Source organism: Procambarus clarkii, chromosome 1 (assembly GCF_040958095.1).
Source record: "Procambarus clarkii isolate CNS0578487 chromosome 1, FALCON_Pclarkii_2.0, whole genome shotgun sequence".
NCBI lineage: Eukaryota > Metazoa > Arthropoda > Malacostraca > Decapoda > Cambaridae > Procambarus > Procambarus clarkii.
In genome coordinates this window covers 28,264,437-28,287,572 of record NC_091150.1, presented here as the reverse complement: position 1 = coordinate 28,287,572, position 23,136 = coordinate 28,264,437, and the positions used below count along the sequence as shown (strand labels likewise).

The 23,136-nt window shown below is 49.1% G+C and overlaps 2 protein-coding genes across 2 annotated transcripts; both read left to right on the top strand.

Moving 5' to 3' along the window:
* The first annotated feature begins 4,781 nt into the window (after positions 1 to 4,781).
* On the top strand, positions 4,782 to 6,968 carry LOC123754036 (uncharacterized). The gene has a single exon (XM_045736203.2). It carries the CDS (start codon positions 4,782 to 4,784, stop codon positions 6,966 to 6,968), a length of 2,187 nt encoding a protein of 728 aa, XP_045592159.2.
* A 4,114-nt stretch (positions 6,969 to 11,082) lies between these two features.
* On the top strand, positions 11,083 to 12,279 carry LOC138362771 (uncharacterized). Its single transcript, XM_069321330.1, has one exon. It carries the CDS (start codon positions 11,083 to 11,085, stop codon positions 12,277 to 12,279), a length of 1,197 nt encoding a protein of 398 aa, XP_069177431.1.
* The last annotated feature ends 10,857 nt before the right edge of the window (positions 12,280 to 23,136 follow it).

Genomic DNA, 23,136 nt, shown 5'->3' with positions numbered 1-23,136 from the left:
TCGTGTTCTTGAGGATATCACCTAAAATCACGTGTTCTTGAGGATATCATAAAATGCACCCAAAATTTGTCTTTGCAGGGTACTGATCATATGGCCCTGTATGGTTAACCATCCTGCGAGATAGGGACTTTTAGCACCACGGTACTAGATATTTTATACACACTGTACTCCCCTTCATATAGTCTAGGGCAGCTGCACAAATGCAGATGTACCTAAATGTGTTAATTAAAACAAAAACTATCCATTGACCAGTAAGCCCAGAATTGCTTCCTATGAACACACACTTCATAAACTATCCGTCTGTATCTGACCCTCCAAAATATGTCTCTGTCTCTTTTGATATGTCTGTGATTGTCGCTGTTTGTATGTACCTGTATAACTCTGCGTGTTCCAGAGTGTGTGTGTCTGTCTGTGTGAGTCAGTCTGTAAGCATGTGTGCATGAACTCTCAACCGGACAAATCCCTCCCGTGCCATTGCACTCCTTTGTCGAACTGCAATAGAAGTTGGAAGGTCTATGTTTATATAAGGCTCAAATCAGGGGAGCAGGAGGAGGAGGGTGTAGGGACCTGCCTCCAGAAGTTGGCAATGCATGGAGTCTCACTGAAGACTAGTTCTGATGTGAAAAGTTTGGATTAGGGGAGTTTGAAGGAGGCGGAGGAAGACCTGGCATGGAGTGAGTAAAAGGGAGAGAAGGAGGGACGGAAAGCGGAGGGAGGGAAGAAGGGGAGAAAAAACAGAAGGGATAAATAGGGGGAGAGGAAATAAGGGAATAAAAGGTAGGGAGGAAAGAAAAGTAGGTGGGAAAGTCGAGTAGGAGGAAGGGAGAGAGGGAAGAAGATAGAAAGGAAGGTACGACAAAAGACAATTAGATCTACACATAGAAGGAAACTAACAGTAAAGGATCTGGAAATTATGATGTCTGACGACCTGATATCCAGTGAATATAACCGAGAAAACATAGCGCCGGCGGCGGCCAGGAAAATGATGGTATGGTTTATGCGAACGTTCAAGTCCCACAGCAATATTATTTAAATCACTTACGCTGTCCCGTCTTGAGTACTGCTCAGTACTCGAGGGAGGCGGGGAGGACGGCAAGGCGAGACGGAAGGAGGAATTGAAAGCAGTTTATCAACAACTTCTCTGATAACCACAACTTCTGAACTGTGTCAAACACTATCTAGGTCACGGGTATTTACAACAATTTCCATAAATCCGTCAATTATAAATATTACTATAATGAATATTAGTTACATTATTCTTATACTGTATATGAAATAATAATCACAATCCTCATTGATTGTTGTAAACAGGAGGAGCTAGAGGGACCGTCCCGCCACCACCATTGTACACTGAACCTAATCTTCAAATTCACGATCCAAAATCCAGAGAATTATTAGTCAGTCTCTGGGAACAGCTGCTACGATCCCTGTAATATCCACGAATTAATTAGATAATACTCCAGCCTTTCTAATTAATGTTTACAATTACAATTTTCATTATAGCTGATGAAACCTTACATAATACAACAGTAATTTGGTAATAGTTGTTTCAAGGAATTTTTTTTATTGGAATTTAGAATAGAAGTGAGGACCAGTCTATCAGTTTATGTATACAATGTATCCATACACTTAATGTACATATACATACTCCTGCTCACCTATGTGTACTGTCACGTATTATTATTATTATTTCGTTGCTGTTCTTACTCTCTGTTCAACCTGTCTTCTACAACCTGTCCCCTACAACCTGTCCCCTACATCCTGTCCTCCTACAACCTGTCCTCCTACAACCTGTCCCCTACATCCTGTCCTCCTACAACCTGTCCTCCTACAACCTGTCCCCTACATCCGGTCCTCCTACAACCTGTCCTCCTACAACCTGTCCTCCTACGACCTGTCCTCCTACAACCTGTCCCCTACATCCTGTCCTCCAACAACCTGTCCCCTACAACCTGTCCTCCTACAACCTGTCCCCTACAACCTGTCCCCTACAACCTGTCCCCTACAACCTGTCCCCTACAACCTGTCCCCTACGATCTGTCCTCCTACGATCTGTCCTCCTACAACCTGTCCTCCTACGACCTGTCCTCCTACAACCTGTCCCCTACATCCTGTCCTCCTACAACCTGTCCTCCTACAACCTGTCCTCCTACAACCTGTCCTCCTACAACCTGTCCCCTACGACCTGTCCTCTACAACCTGACCTACAACCTGTCCTCCTACAACCTGTCCTCCTGCAACCTGTCCTCCTACAACCTGTCCCCTACAACCTGTCCTCCTCAACCTGTCCTCCTACAACCTGTCCCCTACAACCTGTCCTACAACCTGTCCTCCTACAGCCTGTCCCCTACAACCTGTCCCTTACATCCTGTCTTCCTACAATGAACGTCGCTTTTCGCACGTATGCGTTAAATAAAACCAAAAATTGTCGAACCAGACAATGGAAGCGGCTAGCGACAGTGATGAACTATCTCCCGTTTTCTGTTTTGGGTCCTCTGGTAGGTTAGGAGAGGACACTTTAAATTGACCGTTTTCTTGGCGTTGGGGAACCTTAGGAGGACTGACTGCTCTGTCACGGCCGCCTGGCCCTTACTACCCTGTCATGTATTGAGCCGTTCTCGTAGGCTAGTACTGCTATATTCTATGGTTAGTTACACTTACCTGACCGCTAGACACAGGGAATCGTAATACCCATACCCAAGCCTAATTCACAAAAATTCAGACCCATTTCTCTGACGCAGTGCATGTGTAAAGTTTTTGAGAGAATTATTTTCGACAGACTAATGTTTCAAATCAAGCCCAAATCAAATATCAAATCAAGTATCATGCACACCTGTCACCAAGAAAGGTAATGAGAATCTTGCTCTTCTCAAAGCTGTCACACTTGAAACAATTGCCTCCTCCGTCGAGAATTTAAGATCTCACGAGCACTGCGTCTACACCGACGGCTCAGTCCAATCTTCTACTGGACGGACTGCAGCAGCATGTAGGTTTTATAGAAATAATATTTGCACAAAGACTGTCAGTGTCAGGTTAAACAACTGGCTGACCTCCACACAAACAGAACTAGCAGCATTACAACTAGCTACCAGTACATTAAAAAACATTGGAGGAGGAATAATATTTTGTGATTCAAAGTCTGCTAATCAAGCAATCGAAAACTTCGCCTGGAAGATCGACAGCAAGAACCTCGTACTACCAATTATAAATGACCTAATTGATGCACAGAGTAAAGGGTCTCGAATCTCCTTTGTATGTATACCTTCACACATAAATATAACCCATCATAATGAGACAGACATTGCAGCCAAATTAGCGTGTAACAAAGATGAAGTTGAATTAGATCTAGGTATCCCCATCTCTGTTACTAACAAAACTGTATTGGTCCAAACACTTAGGTCTGATAGAAAAGAAATTACAGACTCCCAACGACCTGAAAGCACCAGTATAAAAAGCTATGATTTGTTCAGATCTAAAACCTATATCCATGGGCAGCACAAAACGTCCACTAGACTGTGCGACACAGTGGTTGCAAGGATCAGGTTGGGTTACCGTTACCTGTGGCAGGTGGCTACAGGTGACGGATCTCATAATCCTGAGCACTCCAGGTGCAAACTCTGTGAGCAGGAACTGCGGCATGATCTCCCACACTACATCACTGAATGCCCAGTTATTAGACCTTTCAGACCAGTTGGCATGAGGTACCTGGAGCTTTGCAATTACTTTATTCACTCTCGTGTTCTTGAAGATATCCTCACAGTGTACCCAAAATTTGCCAGTGCAGGCTACTGAACATATGGCCCTGTATGACTAACCATTCGGCGAGATGGGTACTTTTATTTTCACTGCTGCCTTATTCACTCTTGCGTTGATGATATCCTCGTAATGCACCCAGAGTCTGCCATCCTGTGTGATGGGGATTTTTTAGCACCACATAGCTAGCTTTTGACACACTGTACTCCCGTTCATATAGTCTAGGGCAGCTGCACAAATGCAGATGTACATAATACATTAATTATAAAAAAATATTTGCTAGACACTGGAAATATATTAGAAAAATTTGTACTCTCTATATATATCCCCACTCATCAGTTTCTCAAACAACTCTTGGCTCTTCAGCAACTTAAATGAATTAATAATTGTGCCTTATATGGATATCTGACGGTGTATAACTCTGTAAAACCACGAGAAAACTTCCCTTTCCTTACGCCACCTTCGTCTCCCCCGAGCCCGCCATGTAACGCGCCCCTTGATACCTGAGCGTCCATCATTTCCGAATAATCTCTTAAATATTCCCATTTAACCGTAATCTACTTGTGGGTCATAGGAACCATTCCTTTATAAAAGATTTACATACAATGTACATGTAATCCATAATAAACACCTGATTGCCAGTACTAGCTTTCTAACTAGTACTAACCAGTACTAGACCGCTAGTACTAGTTTCATGGGCGGAGTGATACCAGCGCCCTAAGGCCTCCCAGCCGCCCCTGGAACATACACATACATACTCCCGTTCACCTATGTGTACAATGTATCCATATACTTAACGTACATATGCATACTCCCGTTCACGTATTTATATTTTCATTCATGTGACTATGCTTTCAAGACAACTTTCTATTAATCCTTGTGTTCATTCGTCTAGCTGTGCCACAGTCATCCATCTATCCATACAGCCATCCATGTATCCAAACAGCCATCCATGTATACAAACAGCCATCCATGTATCCAAACAGCCATCCGTGTATCCAAACAGCCATCCGTGTACCCAAACAGCCATGTATGTATCCAAACAGCCATCCATGTATCCAAACAGCCATCCATGTATCCAAACAGCCATCCATGTATACAAACAGCCATCCATGTATCCAAAGAGCCATCCATGTATCCAAACAGCCATCCATGTATCCAAACAGCCATCCGTGTACCCAAACAGCCATGTATGTATCCAAACAGCCATCCATGTATCCAAACAGCCATCCATGTATCCAAACAGCCATCCATGTATACAAACAGCCATCCATGTATCCAAACAGCCATCCATGTATCCAAACAGCCATCCATGTATCCAAACAGCCATCCATGTATCCAAACAGCCATCCATGTATACAAACAGCCATCCATGTATCCAAACAGCCATCCATGTATCCAAACAGCCATCCATGTATCCAAACAGCCATCCATGTATCCAAACAGCCATCCATGTACCCAAACAGCCATCCATGTACCCAAACAGCCATCCATGTACCCAAACAGCCATTCATGTACCCAAACAGCCATCCATGTATCCAAACAGCCATCCGTGTATCCAAACAGCCATCTATGTATCCAAACATCTATCCATGTATCCAAACAGCCATCCATGTACCCAAACAGCCATCCATGTATCCAAACAGCCATCCATGTATCCAAACATCTATCCATGTATCCAAACAGCCATCCATGAACCCAAACAGCCATCCATGTATCCAAACAGCCATCCATGTATTCAAACAGCCATCCATGTATCCAAACAGCCATCCATGTATCCAAACAGCCATCCATGTATCCAAACAGCCATCCATGTATCCAAACAGCCATCCATGTATCCAAACAGCCATCCATGTATCCAAACAGCCATCCGTGTACCCAAACAGCCATGTATGTATCCAAACAGCCATCCATGTATCCAAACAGCCATCCATGTATTCAAACAGCCATCCATGTATCCAAACAGCCATCCATGTATCCAAACAGCCATCCATGTATCCAAACAGCATTCCATGTATTCAAACAGCCATCCATGTATCCAAACAGCCATCCATGTATCCAAACAGCCATCCATGTATCCAAACAGCCATCCATGTATCCAAACAGCCATCCATGTATTCAAACAGCCATCCATGTATCCAAACAGCCATCCATGTATCCAAACAGCCATCCATGTATCCAAACAGCCATCCATGTATCCAAACAGCCATCCATGTATCCAAACAGCCATCCATGTATCCAAACAGCCATCCATGTATCCAAACAGCCATCCGTATACCCAAACAGCCATGTATGTATCCAAACAGCCATCCATGTATCCAAACAGCCATCCATGTATCCAAACAGCCATCCATGTATCCAAACAGCCATCCATGTATCCAAACAGCCATCCATGTATCCAAACAGCCATCCGTGTACCCAAACAGCCATGTATGTATCCAAACAGCCATCCATGTATCCAAACAGCCATCCATGTATCCAAACAGCCATCCATGTATCCAAACAGCCATCCATGTATCCAAACAGCCATCCATGTATCCAAACAGCCATCCATGTATCCAAACAGCCATCCGTGTACCCAAACAGCCATGTATGTATCCAAACAGCCATCCATGTATCCAAACAGCCATCCATGTATCCAAACAGCCATCCATGTATCCAAACAGCCATCCATGTATCCAAACAGCCATCCATGTATCCAAACAGCCATCCGTGTACCCAAACAGCCATGTATGTATCCAAACAGCCATCCATGTATCCAAACAGCCATCCATGTATCCAAACAGCCATCCATGTATCCAAACAGCCATCCATGTATCCAAACAGCCATCCATGTATCCAAACAGCCATCCGTGTACCCAAACAGCCATGTATGTATCCAAACAGCCATCCATGTACCCAAACAGCCATCCATGTATCCAAACAGCCATCCATGTATCCAAACAGCCATCCATGTATCCAAACAGCCATCCATGTATCCAAACAGCCATCCATGTATCCAAACAGCCATCCATGTATCCAAACAGCCATCCGTGTACCCAAACAGCCATGTATGTATCCAAACAGCCATCCATGTACCCAAACAGCCATCCATGTATCCAAACAGCCATCCATGTATCCAAACAGCCATCCATGTATCCAAACAGCCATCCATGTATCCAAACAGCCATCCATCTAAACACACACATTTCCTTCCACAGTGTGTTATCTCTTAGGCACTTCCTGCACTTAAGGCGGTCCACCTGTCCTCTGTGCGTGCCTTGTTGGGGGCGTGGGGGTGCCAGTGGTGGGGCATGGGGGTGCCAGTGGTGGGGCGTAGGGATGCCAGTGGTGGGGCATGGGGTGCCAGTGGTGGGGCGTGGGGGTGCCAGTGGTGGGGCATGGGGTGCCAGTGGTGGGGCGTGGGGGTGCCAGTGGTGGGGCGTAGGGATGCCAGTGGTGGGGCATGGGGTGCCAGTGGTGGGGCGTGGGGGTGCCAGTGGTGGGGCGTAGGGATGCCAGTGGTGGGGCATGGGGTGCCAGTGGTGGGGCGTGGGGGTGCCAGTGGTGGGGCATGGGGTGCCAGTGGTGGGGCGTGGGGGTGCCAGTGGTGGGGCGTGGGGGTGCCAGTGGTGGGGCGTGGGGGTGCCAGTGGTGGGGCATGGGGTGCCAGTGGTGGGGCGTGGGGGTGCCAGTGGTGGGGCGTAGGGATGCCAGTGGTGGGGCATGGGGTGCCAGTGGTGGGGCGTGGGGGTGCCAGTGGTGGGGCGAAGGGATGCCAGTGGTGGGGCATGGGGTGCCAGTGGTGGGGCGTGGGGGTGCCAGTGGTGGGGCATGGGGTGCCAGTGGTGGGGCGTGGGGGTGCCAGTGGTGGGGCGTGGGGGTGCCAGTGGTGGGGCGTGGGGGTGCCAGTGGTGGAGCGTGGGGTGTCAGTGGTGGAGCGTGGGGGTGCCAGTGGTGGGGCGTGGGGGTGCCGGTGGTGGGGCGTGGGGGTGCCAGTGGTGGGGCGTGGGGGTGCCGGTGGTGGGGCGTGGGGGTGCCAGTGGTGGAGCGTGGGGTGCCAGTGGTGGGGCGTGGGGGTGCCGGTGGTGGGGCGTGGGGGTGCCAGTGGTGGGGCGTGGGGGTGCCGGTGGTGGGGCGTGGGGGTGCCAGTGGTGGGGCGTGGGGGTGCCGGTGGTGGGGCGTGGGGGTGCCAGTGGTGGAGCGTGGGGTGCCAGTGGTGGGGCGTGGGGGTGCCGGTGGTGGGGCGTGGGGGTGCCAGTGGTGGAGCGTGGGGGTGCCAGTGGTGGAGCGTGGGGGTGCCAGTGGTGGAGCGTGGGGTGTCAGTGGTGGGGGGTGGGGGTGCCAGTGGTGGGGCGTGGGGGTGCCAGTGGTGGGGCGTGGGGGTGCCGGTGGTGGGGCGTGGGGGTGCCAGTGGTGGGGCGTGGGGGTGCCGGTGGTGGGGCGTGGGGGTGCCGGTGGTGGGGTGTGGGGGTGCCAGTGGTGGGGCGTGGGGGTGCCGGTGGTGGGGCGTGGGGGTGCCAGTGGTGGGGCGTGGGGGTGCCAGTAGCGGGGTGTAGGGGTGCCAGTGGTGGGCGTGGGGGTGCCAGTGGTGGGGCGTGGGGGTGCCGGTGGTGGGGCATGGGAGTGCCGGTGGTGGGGCGTGGGGGTGCCAGTGGTGGGGGGTGCCAGTAGTGGGGTGTGGGGGTGCCAGTGGTGGGCGTGGGGGTGCCAGTGGTGGGGCGTGGGGGTTCCAGTGGTGGGGCGTGGGGGTGCCGGTGGTGGGGCGTGGGGGTGCCAGTGGTGGGGCGTGGGGGTGCCAGTAGTGGGATGTGGGGGTGGCAGTGGTGGGGCGTGGGGGTGCCAGTAGTGGGGTGTGGGGGTGCCAGTGGTGGGGCGTGGGGGTGCCAGTAGTAGGGCGTGGGGGTGCCAGTGGTGGGGCGTGGGGGTGCCGGTAGTGGGGCTTGGGGGTGCCAGTGGTGGGGCGTGGGGGTGCCAGTGGTGGGGTGTGGGGGTGCCAGTGGTGGGGTGTGGGGGTGCCAGTGGTGGGGCGTGGGGGTGCCAGTGGTGGGGCGTGGGGGTGCCAGTAGTGGAGCGTGGGGGTGCCAGTGGTGGGGCGTGGGGGTGCCAGTGGTGGGGGCGCGGGGGTGCCGGTGGTGGGGCGTGGGGGTGCCAGTGGTGGGGCGTGGGGGTGCCGGTGGTGGGGCGTGGGGGTGCCAGTGGTAGGGCGTGGGAGTGCCAGTGGTGGGGCGTGGGGGCACTGACACAATTTCTGATGCCAGTCCAAGTTTCTACGTATGAGCCACAAGCACTCGGGTGGAAATGCTTTCAGCGCCTTCAACAAGTGGGAGGCGCTGAAAGTAGTCAAGGAATTTTTAGTAGTTGATGTCTCCATCCACAACTTCAAGACCAGATTCGACAAAGATTCGAACATCACAATAGGTAAATAAAGACGAAACAGCTATATTAAAGTTAGTAGGCGAGGCATAAAGAGCTGGTCCCCTCTCCCCCTTCATAATCAATGCAATGCAATTAGTGGCAGCAGAACTGATTAGGATTGATAGCTAAATGTGCGATGAAATCCCACTGAAAAGTTAAGCACCACCAGGGAATTACCTGCCTGTTCCTCGCCCTCCAAAACACACACACCCGACCAGGCTTCTTTTCCCATAATAATGACAAGTAATTCACTAGCTGGCCACATAAACCCAATTTTTTTTTTTTTTTATTAAGTTATGAGGTACATCTGCATTAGTGCAGCTACCCTAGACTATATGAAGTGGAGTACAGTGTGTCAAAAAAAGCTAACTAGGTGATGCTATAAAATCCCCATCACACAGGATGGTTAGTCATACAGAGACATATGATAGGCGGTCTGCACTGGCAGACTCCGGATGCATTTTGAGGATATCAACAACACAAGATTGAATAAGGTAGCAGTGGTAATACAAGTCCCCATCTCGCAGGATGGTTAGTCATACAGAGCCACGTGTTTAATAGCCGGCACTGGCAAATTTTGGGTATACTGTGAGGATATCTTCAAGAATACGAGAGTGAATAAAGTAATTGCAAAGCTCCAGGTACCTCATGCCAACTGGTCTGAAAGGTCTAATAACTGGGCATTCAGTGATGTAGTGCGGGAGATCATGCCGTAGTTCCTGCTCACAGAGTTTGCAACTGGAGTGCTCAGGATTGGGAGACCCGTCACCTGCAGCCACCTGCCACAGGTAACGGTAACCCAACCTGATCCTTGCAACCACTGTGTCGCACAGTCTAGTGGACGTTTTGTGCTGTCCATAGATGTAGGTTTCAGATCTGAACAAATCATTGTCCGGAACACGAGAAAATCTACGGAAATGCTGACCAACAAAACCAAAACGGAACACAAGTCATTAAAACACACCAAAATAAAAACAGGATATATACATATGTTACAAAATGAAAAAATCGGAATAAAACAAATGGTTAAAAAAACCTAAAAAATCCATAACCCTCGTTAACCATACATTCTTCAGCACGAAAGGGGAGGAATAATGGGAAACGAGTTAACCGACTAGAACGAAAAATCCACAAGAGTGAATAAACGAAGCGAAGACAACTTCACGTTGAGTCGGTTTATTACAGAACCTTAGCACGAGGTCCTAGTGATCTGTGGAGGTATAGAATGTCTTTCACTACCACAAGAGATCTTAAAGAAAACGATATAAAACTGTGTGACTGCAAAACAAGTCCCTAAGAACAGCTTCAAAACGCCGCCCGCTGTATGACCGGACAATCCAGGATCTCAATGAACATCTGACTACAGCAAAGAGCCACCAGGGTGTGGAACAACAAGCCACTAGGGTGTGGAACAACAAGCCACTAGCGTGTGGAACAACAAGCCACTAGGGTGTAGAACAGCAAGCCACTAGGGTGTGGAACAGCAAGGCTCCAGGGTGTGGAACAGGAAGCCTCCAGGGTGTGGAACAACAAGCCACCAGGGTGTGGAACAACAAGCCACCAGGGTGTGGAACAACAAGCCTCCAGGGTGTGGAACAACAAACCAGCAGGGTGTGAAACAATTAGCCCCCAGGATGTGGAACAACAAGCCACCAGGGTGTGGAACAACAAGCCACCAGGGTGTGGAACAAGCCACCAGGGTGTGGAACAACAGGCCTCCAGGGTGTGGAACAACAAGCCACAAGGGTGTGGAACAACAAGCCACCAGGGTGTGGAACAACAAGCCACCAGGGTGTGGAACAACAAGCCACCAGGTTGTGGAACAACAAGCCCCCAGGCTGTGGAACAACAAGCCCACAGGGTGTGGAACAAAAAGCCACAAGGGTGTGGAACAACAAGCCACCTGGGTGTGGAACAGCAAGCCCCTAGGGTATGGAACAACAAGCCACCAGGGTGTGGAACAAACCCCAAGGGTGTGGAACAACAAGCCCCCAGGGTGTGGAACAACAAGCCACGAAGGTGTGGAACAACAAGCCACCAGGGTGTGGAACAACAAGCCACCAGGATGTGGAACAACAAGCCCCCAGGGTGTGGAACAACAAGCTACCAGGGTGTGGAACAACAAGCTACCAGGGTGTGGAACAACAAGCCCCCAAGGTGTGGAACAACAAGCCCCCAGGGTGTGGAACAACAAGACATCAGGGTGTGGAACAACAAGCCCCAAGGGTGTGGAACAACAAGCCCCCAGGGTGTGGAACAACAAGCCCCCAGGGTGTGAAACAACAAGCCCCCAGGGTGTGGAACAACAAGCCCCCAGGCTGTGAAACAACAAGCCCCCAGGGTGTGGAACAACAAGCTACCAGGGTGTGGAACAACAAGCTCCCAAGGTGTGGAACAACAAGCCCCCAGGCTGTGAAACAACAAGCACGCAGGGTGTGGAACAACGAGCCAGCAGGGTGTGGAACAACAAGCCCCCAGGGTGTGGAACAACAAGCCACCAGGGTGTGGAACAACAAGCCCCCAGGGTGTGGAACAACAAGCCCCCAGGCTGTGAAACAACAAGCACGCAGGGTGTGGAACAACAAGCCAGCAGGGTGTGGAACAACAAGCCCCCAGGGTGTGGAACAACAAGCCACCAGGGTGTGGAACAACAAGCCCCCAGGCTGTGGAACAACAAGCACGCAGGGTGTGGAACAACAAGCCAGCAGGGTGTGGAACAACAAGCCCCCAGGGTGTGGAACAACAAGCCAGCAGAGTGTGGAACAACAAGCCACCAGGGTGTGGAACAACAAGCCACCAGGGTGTGGAACAACAAGACCCCAAGGTGTGGAACAACAAGCCCCAAAGGTGTGGAACAACAAGACATCAGGGAGTGGAACAACAAGCCAACAGGGTGTGGAACAACAAGCCCCCAGGGTGTGGAACAACAAGACCCCAAGGTGTGGAACAACAAGCCCACAAGGTGTGGAACAACAAGACATCAGGGTGTGGAACAACAAGCCACCAAGGTGTAAAACAACAAGCCCCCAGGGTGTGAAACAACAAGCCACCAGGGTGTGGAACAACAAGACCCCAAGGTGTGGAACAACAAGACATCAGGGTGTGGAACAACAAGCCACCAAGGTGTGAAACAATAAGCCCCTAGGGTGTGGAACAACAAGCTACCAGGGTGTGGAACAACAAGCCCCCAGGGTGTGAAACAACAAGCCCCCAGGGTGTGAAACAACAAGACCCCAAGGTGTGGAACAAGAAGCCCCCAAGGTGTGGAACAACAAGACATCAGGGTGTGGAACAACAAGCCCCAAGGGTGTGGAACAACAAGCTACCAGGGTGTGGAACAACAAGCCCCCAGGCTGTGGAACAACAAGCACGCAGGGTGTGGAACAACAAGCCAGCAGGGTATGGAACAACAAGCCCCCAGGGTGCGGAACAACAAGCCAGCAGGGAGTGGAGCAACAAGCCACCAGGGTGTGGAACAACAAGCCACCAGGGTGTGGAACAACAAGACCCCAAGGTGTGGAACAACAAGTCCCCAGGGTGTGAAACAACAAGCCCCCAGGGTGTGGAACAAGCTACCAGGGTGTGGAACAACAAGCCCCCAGGGTGTGGAACAACAAGCCCCCAGGGTGTGGAACAACAAGCCCCCAGGGTGTGAAACAACAAGCCCCCAAGGTGTGGAACAACAAGCCCCCAGGGTGTGGAACAACAAGCCCCCAGGGTGTGGAACAACAAGCCCCCAGGGTGTGGAACAACAAGCCCCCAGGCTGTGGAACAACAAGCACGCAGGGTGTGGAACAACAAGCCACCAAGGTGTGGAACAACAAGACATCAGAGTGTGGAACAACAAGCCACCAAGGTGTGGAACAACAAGCCACCAGGGTGTGGAACAACAAGCCACCAGGGTGTGGAAGAACAAGCCAGCAGGGTGTGGAACAACAAGCCACCAGGGTGTGGAAGAACAAGCCAGCAGGGTGTGAAACAACAAGCCCCCAGGGTGTGAAACAACAAGCCCCCAGGGTGTGGAACAACAAGCTACCAGGGTGTGAAACAACAAGCCCCCATGGTGTGAAACAACAAGCCCCCATGGTGTGAAACAACAAGACCCCAAGGTGTGGAACAACAAGCCCCCAGGGTGTGTGGAACAACAAGCTACCAGGGTGTGGAACAACAAGCCCCCAGGCTGTGGAATAACAAGCACGCAGGGTGTGGAACAACAAGCCAGCAGGGTATGGAACAACAAGCTCCCAGGGTGCGGAACAACAAGCCAGCAGGGTGTGGAACAACAAGCCACCAGGATGTGGAACAACAAGACCCCAAGGTGTGGAACAACAAGCCCCCAGGGTGTGGAACAAGCTACCAGGGTGTGGAACAACAAGCCCCCAGGGTGTGGAACAAGCTACCAAGGTGTGGAACAACAAGCCCTCAGGATGTGGAACAACATGCCCCCAGGGTGTGAAACAATAAGCCCCCAGGGTGTGGAACAACATGACCCCAAGGTATGGAACAACAAGACATCAGGGTGTGGAACAACAAGCCCCAAGGGTGTAGAACAACAAGCCCCCAGGGTGTGGAACAACAAGCCCCCAGGGTGTGTGGAACAAGCTACCAGGGTGTGGAACAACAAGCCCCCAAGGTATGGAACAACAAGACATCAGGGTGTGGAACAACAAGCCCCAAGGGTGTAGAACAACAAGCCCCCAGGGTGTGGAACAACAAGCCCCCAGGGTGTGTGGAACAAGCTACCAGGGTGTGGAACAACAAGACCCCAGGCTGTGGAACAACAAGCACGCAGGGTGTGGAACAACAAGCCAGCAGGGTGTGGAACAACAAGCCAGCAGGGTGTGGATCAATAAGCCCCCAGGGTGTGGAACAACAAGACCCCAAGGTGTGGAACAACAAGCCACCAAGGTGTGGAACAACAAGCCACCAGGGTGTGGAACAACAAGCCACCAGGATGTGGAACAACAAGCCAGCAGGGTGTGAAACAACAAGCCCCCAGGGTGTGGAACAACTAGCCCCAAGGGTGTGGAACAACAAGCCCCCAGGGTGTGGAACAACAAGCCCCCAGGGTGTGGAACAACAAGTCACCAGGGTGTGGAACAACAAGCCACCAGGCTGTGGAACAACAAGCCACCAGGGTGTGGAACAACAAGCCACCAGGGTGTGGAACAACAAGCCACCAGGGTGTGGAACAACAAGCCACAAGGGTGTGGAACAACAAGCCATCAGGGTGTGGAACAACAAGCCCCCAGGGTGTGGAACAACAAGCCCCCAAGGTGTGGAACAACAAGCCACAAGGGTGTGGAACAACAAGCCCCCAAGGTGTGGAACAACAAGCCACAAGGGTGTGGAACAACAAGCCCCCAAGGTGTGGAACAACAAGCCACAAGGGTGTGGAACAACAAGCCCCCAAGGTGTGGAACAACAAGCCACAAGGGTGTGGAACAACAAGCCACCAGGGTGTGGAACAACAAGCCCCCAGGGTGTGGAACAACAAGCCACCAGGGTGTGGAACAACAAGCCCCCAGGGTGTGGAACAACAAGCCATCAGGGTGTGGAACAACAAGCCCCCAGGGTGTGGAACAACAAGTCACCAGGGTGTGGAACAACAAGCCACAAGGGTGTGGAACAACACGCCATCAGGGTGTGGAACAACAAGCCACCAGGGTGTGGAACAACAAGCCACCAGGGTGTGGAACAACAAGCCACAAGGGTGTGGAACAACAAGCACAAGAGTGTCAAACACGATCGTAATGTTAGAAGACTTGACACGAGAAAGATTACAGCAAGAAAAGTCGTCCCACTCCAACAGCTGGGGTCCAAATGTTGGGGTCCAAGAGCTTGGGGTCCAAGAGCTTGGGGTCCAAGAGCTTGGGGTCCAAGAGCTTGTATATACTGAGGGACAACCAAGAGCCTCAAAACACACTTGCAAGATAAAGTGTGGGAAACACCGAGTAGCCTGAACAGTGTGTATTTTACATAACATAACAAACAATAAGCCGCAATTAAAACTTCAATGTATATATGGGAAACAGGAGAAAATTCAAAGCCAAAGTTAAAATCAAAAATTGAATATAATTAAACAAAATATAAGTTACTTTAACACCTACAATACACCTGTCTTTGCTCACGTAACTTTTCAAATAAAAGCATGAACACTAAGTTCCACCCGAGTGACCCACACACAGACTATTGTGTGTGTGGCTGCACGTGTCACCGCGAGGGTGGAGCACGGAGGCCACGGAACCTGTGAACATGGAATGTTGTGTCACACAGTATTATACAGTTTTATTTTACAACATACACATGAAACATTGACATAAAACACCTGAATGGACTTAAGATTTATCGATGATTACTTAGGAGAACCTAGAATCCGAAAATGAGGGTAATTATATTATATATATATATATATATATATATATATATATATATATATATATATATATATATATATATATATATATATATATATATATAAAGGGAAGGGTAGGAAAGAGGTGGTGCGGCTTAGTTCATAATTCACAGTGAACGTTGTCTGTCGGCGTCACTGTTGATTATTCACGACATTTTGAAGTTGAGCGATTAGACTATTTCTGTGGTGGCAGCCGCTGTACAGCCACCAGGGTGTGGATACACCTTGTGTCTACCCAGAGACACTGGGTGTGTTGGTCAGGTGTAGAGATGGGCCGAGGCTGTGTACTAGGGAGAGGTGGACGGGTGTAGTGGCGAGCTGTGACGAAAAGCGGTGTACAGATGTATTGGAAAAGTGTACAGGTGTAGCGGGATGGCGTACAGGTGTAGCGGGATGGCGTACAGGTGTAGCGGGATGGCGTACAGGTGTAGCGGGATGGCGTACAGGTGTAGCGGGATGGTGTACAGGTGGAGCGAGATGGTGTACTGGGAGAGATATATAAAAGTATAAAAAAATATATCTGATTATTATTCTAACATACAAACCGCCAGCTGCAACAGTTGAGGTGTTCACAGAGCAGATACACAGGAGAGAGAGACTCTCCTCCACCTCCCCCCCCCCCTCTGCACCCTATTTCTCACCTTTTCACTCCGTACTTACCCACGATTAGTTAAGCCACGAGTATTAAGGGTGAGTGGGGGGTAGGGACAAATAGGGTGGACAAGAAGATGATAACGAAAAGAGAATGAGCTAGAGAAGGGAGACGAAGAATAGGAGTATGGGACGATGAGAGAAAGAGAGAGAGAGAGAGAGAGAGAGAGAGAGAGAGAGAGAGAGAGAGAGAGAGAGAGAGAGAGAGAGAGAGAGAGAGAGAGAGAGAGAGAGAGAGAGAGAGATGAGTAAGGCATTAGCCAGGTGAGTCTCAAGTACTCAGTACACCTGAGTATTCCGCTGGTCAATACCAGGCCTGGAAGCCTGCACAAGCTCCCGGCCCTTGCAAAGCAGCTTAAGCTTAAAAGGTGTTAGTCGCCTCTCACACATGCACGTATTAATGCCCGCACGCACACACACACACACACACACCTTCACCTTCGCAAATAGAGTGGTAGACGGTTAGAACAAGTTAGGTGAGAAGGTGGTGGAGGCCAAGACCGTCAGTAGTTTCAAAGCGTTATATGACAAAGAGTGCTGGGAAGACGGGACATCACGAGTGTAGCTCTCATCCTGTAACTACACTTAGGTAATTACACTTAGGTAATTACACACACACACACACACACACACACCATCGTCTATATAAACGATCTACCAGAAGGAATACAGAATTATATGAACATGTTTGTGGAAGATGCTAAGGTACTGGGGAAGACAGGAGACGCAGCCCATTGTAATGCCCTTCAAATTGATCTAAATAAAATAAGTGCTTGGAGCGTCAAGTGGCAAATGGAATTCAATGTGAATAAATGCCATGTTATGGAATGTGGGGACAGAGAAAATAGACCACATACAATTTACAAATTATGTAGAAACGAATTCAAGAACTCTAATAAAGAACGAGACCTAGGAGGCCTGGTCGACGACCGGGCCGCGGGGACGCTAAGCCCCGAAATCCTCTCAAGATAACCTCAAGAAGAAGTAAGCGCCAAGCCATTATGACTATACAACACTGGATAGGGGGTCGTTATGACGATTTGGGATGGAACGGGAGGAAGGAATGGTGCCCAACCACGGTCGGGGATTGAACGCCGACCTGCGTGAAGGGAGATCGTCGCTCTACCGTGCAGCCCAAGTGGTTTCAAAGAAAGCATGATGAGGTGTGCTAGGGGCTCGTTTAACAAATATTAGGGGGACTCCCGGTTGGAACAAGATAAGTGAGAAGGTGGTGGAGGCCAAACCCGTCAGTAGTTTCAAAGCGTTATACAACAAAGAGTACTGGGAAGACGGGACACCACGAGCGTAGCTCTCATCCTGTAACTACACTTAGGTAATTACACTTAGGTAATTACACTTAGGTAATTACACCACTCACACACACACACACACACACACACACTCACACACACACACCACACTCACACACACACACCACACTCACACACACACACCACACACACACACACATACACATACACACACACACACACACACACACACACACACACAACCACACTCACACACACACACCACACTCACACACACACACAAACACACACACACACCACACACACACACACACACACACACACACACACACACACACACACACACAAGAAGGAATATATAAAAACAGAGCACAACCCTCAATCACGGACCAAATGGGGTCTGAATAAGTGGAGGAGCCAAATTACTTCAGGATTATAAACTACATATTCAGGATATCAACAACAGGAGGATGAATGAGAGCTGCGACAGTATGTACAATCCGCCACTAAACAGGCGACAGAAGGGAGGAATGCAATAATTTAGTCGCTGATAGGAGGGGTATAAACCTACTTATAATGGCTGACTTAAATCACCTGAAAATAGACTGAGAAGCAATATATATCCTTCACTCTGAATACACAAGGATATCACACTAATGTGATATATCAACCTTCCCTCTGCACCATGACATGGCATGAGTTACAGAAGCTAGCATTCCACTGAAGCCAAGGTTGTGTGTTGGAGAGTATGGTGGAAGAACTCCTGGCTTCTGTACTGACCTCCAGACGTCCTGTGGATTCTGTGGAATCCCAGGTTATATAACTTATACCATATTGTGGTGCAGGGGTAAGGTGCGCAGCTTGGGAGTATATAAGTCAAGGGTTCGAATCCCCGCATTTCTCCCTGTCGAAAATTACTTTCCTTGGACCACTTCTGTGTGTGCAATAATGCCAATGCAATGCGGCCAGTTACTGACAGTGGTTATCAACAAGAGTCAAGTGCATAGAGCAACAGCACCAACTCTAAAATAAACTCCACCAGATTACTGGTCGTGTCTAACTCAGCCTGTGAAGCCGGGAATTAGTGTATCGGTACCATCAAATATTTTATTTTAATCTGCAGCTAATAATGACACGGTTCCCTTTAATGGTGAGGACATATTTATATTTGAGGGAGAAGGAATAACCGATACAACCATGTGTAAATTAAAGTAACTAGTTTATTATCCCTTAATCCTACGTACGTGGTTTGGGAATTGTCTTCCGGGAGCGTCACAAAGCCACAAATAGTACTCGCCCTGCAGACGATGCTCAAGCCTCCTAATGTATCCTAACCTTGACGCTGGACTATATGAGGCTCTTCACTAAAGCCTCCTAATGTATCCTAACCTTGACGTTGGACTATATGAGGCTCTTCACTACACGGCCGGCCATCACTGCCGTGTCGAGGCCAGGAGCACAGTGGGACGTTAACCTCCATGCCCAACACTACAGTGTGGCGCGTGTTGTAAACATAATCATGCATGTACTCGGTCTTACGACCAGCACTCCCGAGTCTTTACTCAAATGGGTCGCAACACTTTGAGGCCAAGAGTCCCTCCGGGCTCTATATAAATACTTTGCGCCCCCATGTTGCAGGTATTGGCACCGTGATCTAAGTGGGCTACTCTCGGGTGCCACGAATGTGAGACAACCTTATACAATGGAATCGTAAGTACTTACAATTATATGTATTAACACTCACATGCCCGCGCTCTCGTCGTAGCAGCAGAGGGGCTCCAGCGCTGCTGTAACTTGTCTCCACTGCTTGGGCTCGAGGAGCCCACGATGAAGTTTCTGTGCATTTAGAGTATTTAGGACCGCTGCTATGTGGCTGTTCAGAGAGGCGCCCATGTCCATTCTGTACCCAAGTCCCAGCAGAGAATCCTGCTTCCGCTGGCCATTGAACCTCTGTAGACAAACACCAAATATATGGCTTCCACACTTAGCTCATCAATTAATGGGTCCAACCATAGGTTCCCGTGACCTCATCGTGACGTAGCATGGAGACTGCGTCGGCCTCACCAGCCCAGCTGAGTGAGTGAGGTCAAGATGACCTGACCACAGGTCCGCCAGCCACCTCTCGCCTCCACAACCTAAATGATGGCGTTTCACCCATACAAGAGATGAATAAGCCTTCATCATCTCATCACATGATCAGACATTTGTATGTCTTCTCCTGATACTTTATCTGAATTGCAAATACGATTACCTATTCAGGGACACACGACATGATGGTACTCCACCTGAGATGACGGTAATCATACTGCACACTGCACACTGCACACCAATCTGAACAATGGCTGTGCAACTTTGGCAGAGAAACTTCCACTCTCTCACACTCCAGTTAATTTTCCCCTTGATACAGAACAAAAAACATAGAACAAAACAAATAAAATTAACATGAAGGAATTATATTACGAAGTCCACTTGGAGCCAGAAAGCATTCCATCCAGGTAAGGTAAGGTAAGGTAAGGTAAGGTAAGGTAAGGTAAGAGAGTAGAGATGAGAGACAAGGATGGACAGAGAGTCTCAGAATAATATAGAAATAATTATGAGTTAATAATGGAATATGCAGTGAGGCTACACAGAAATTCATTCAGCCACAGGAGTGAAGAGTGACAGTACAAGTGATGCCTTTATTTCCAGAAGTAAAGCCAGGGAGCAAATCCTATGCATAATAAAGCATAAATAAAACTTAAAATTTAAGGGAAAATTAATGGTGGAGTTAGGAGGGGGTTGGGGATGGATAAAAGAAACAATTCAGAAATGGAACTACACAAATCACTCCACTACCTCATGAACAAACATCCGGGTCCCACTACCTCATGAACAAACATCCGGGTCCCACTACCTCATGAACAAACATCCGGGTCCCACTACCTCATGAACAAACATCCGGGTCCCACTACCTCATGAACAAACATCCGGGTCCCACTACCTCATGAATAAACATCCGGGTCCCACTACCTCATGAACAAACATCCGGGTCCCACTACCTCATGAACAAACATCCGGGTCCCACTACCTCATGAACAAACATCCGGGTCCCACTACCTCATGAACAAACATCCGGGTCCCACTACCTCATGAACAAACATCCGGGTCCCACTACCTCATGAACAAACATCCGGGTCCCACTACCTCATGAACAAACATCCGGGTCCCACTACCTCATGAACAAACATCCGGGTCGTACCAAGTGATCAGCCAATAACAGCCAGAAGATGGATCTTCTCGCAGGTAACGAAAGAGAAGTCTGTAACAAGTGTGAATCAAGATGCAGACGAGGAGTCACAATAACATGGCTGAAATATGTTGACCAAACCACACACTAGAAAGTGAAGGACTCCGACAACACAGTCGACTTGAGAATGGTCTAAGACGGACCGAAACGTCGTCGTCCCTTCACTTTCTAGTGTGTGGTTTGGTGAATCAATATTCCAGATTAAAATCTTAGAAGAATCATATACCAAGCAACACTGGGCCATATAATTGTGAGAAAAGTGAGGAAGCTTCAGACATGACGAGCTACGAGTATAAGGAATGGGCAGGTGAGGGAACATGATCTCCCCGGGAACACTGAAGGACACGACTGACGCCCTGTGCGAGCCACTCCTGAAGATAACACAAGAAACAAGTCAAATTCCAGACAGTTGGCAAAACACAATTCCAACATTCAAGATTAAAAATGATCAATAAGCCCTAAACCACAGACAAATTTCACAGGTAGTATATCACTGGTTTACAAAATAATTAGTAATATTTTTTCCCCCAAATTGAGTAAAATCTGATTTAACAGTATTTTCACGCTGGATTTAAATTGCATTTTTGTATCGCAAAAGGTTTTTAAGTGATACACTGGTTAATTTTGAACAAATCACATATTTACATTTATATTACAAACTATATACAAAAATTAACTAAAGGAAATTTTTTATAGCTTCCTGTTATATTTTGATTGAGAAATATCCCTGGTGAGTGTCCAGCAGCAGTCAACCACACACTAGACCTGGACACTGAAACTCCACTTGCCATAGAATCGTTTTTCCCACGGAAGAACTCACCCTCACAGCGTGTCCCCCCCCCCTCCCCCCTCACTGTCAAGGCTTTCCAGGAAGAAATCCAAGTGAGAATCCAAAGAAGTGGAATTTTATGAGACGTGATACATCCCAGACCTTCATATGAGCACAATAGTTCACTAAATCACGATAGTTTTCTTGTTTTTTACCAACAAGTTTTTAGTAATAATCTTGAGAGACGTCCATGCTCGTTTTAACTTTTCAAACAACAGGGTTTAACTTTTCAAACTTTTTATCTGGTATTGTCTCCCTTATTTGAGGACCTACAAAAATCCCCTCCATTACTTTTTACTTTACTATAGCAGTCATTAAGAGAAAAGCTCTACATTAAATTACTAATAAAATACCCATAAATTAAAAACCCGAATAATAACAAAATATAATGCTACATAAAAGCTAAACGAGATAAAAAACTTCCGAGAGAAGATTTAAATTCAGCTAAAAGAAAAAATTCACCATATCATCATAAATATTCCGCGTGACAAGAATTGTGTTATCATGTGACGGTTAAGACGCTGATCAAGTTATGCGAAGGGTTATCCTACGTGATCAGTATAGGCGAGGTGTGTTATACGATGAAGCGTAAACCGCCTGACACTGAGAAGTGGGTTCACTGACGTCTTCAAGACACAAAATCGCGATAGTTAGTCGAGGTGTGATGAAGGGTTTCCTGTGGACTAAATGGCAGCTGACAAATATAGATCAGCGTCGGAGAGAGAGATGTCACTGTGGGGGGTGAAGGATCACTGTGGGGGTGAAGGATCACTGTGGGTAGTGAAGGATCACTGTGGGGGTGAAGGATCACTGTGGGGGTGAAGGATCACTGTGGTGGTGAAGGATCACTGTGGGTGGTGAAGAATCACTGTGGAGGTGAAGGATCACTGTGGGTGGTGAAGGATCACTGTGGGGGTGAAGGATCACTGTGGGTGGTGAAGGATCACTGTGGGGGTGAAGGATCACTGTGGGGGTGAAGGATCACTGTGGTGGTGAAGGATCACTGTGGGTGGTGAAGAATCACTGTGGAGGTGAAGGATCACTGTGGAGGTGAAGGATCACAGTGGGGGGTGAAGAATCACTGTGGGGGGTGAAGGATCACTGTGGGGGTGAAGGATCACTGTGGGGGTGAAGGATCACTGTGGGGGTGAAGGATCACTGTGGGGGTGAAGGATCACTGTGGGGGGTGAAGGATCACTGTGGGGGTGAAGGATCACTGTGGGGGTGAAGGATCACTGTGGGGGTGAAGGATCACAGTGGGGGGTGAAGAATCACTGTGGGGGGTGAAGGATCACTGTGGGGGTGAAGGATCACTGTGGGGGTGAAGGATCACTGTGGGGGTGAAGGATCACTGTGGGGGTGAAGGATCACTGTGGGGGGTGAAGGATCACTGTGGGGGTGAAGGATCACTGTGGGGGTGAAGGATCACTGTGGGGGTGAAGGATCACTGTGGGGGTGAAGGATCACTTTGGGGGGTGAAGGATCACTGTGGGGGTGAAGGATCACTGTGGGGGTGAAGGATCACTGTGGAGGT

Excerpts from the sequence above, each read along its gene's own strand:
- LOC123754036 (XM_045736203.2), top strand. The coding sequence starts at position 4,782 with ATGTATGTATCCAAACAGCCATCCATGTATCCAAACAGCCATCCATGT.
- LOC138362771 (XM_069321330.1), top strand. The coding sequence starts at position 11,083 with ATGGAACAACAAGCCACCAGGGTGTGGAACAAACCCCAAGGGTGTGGA.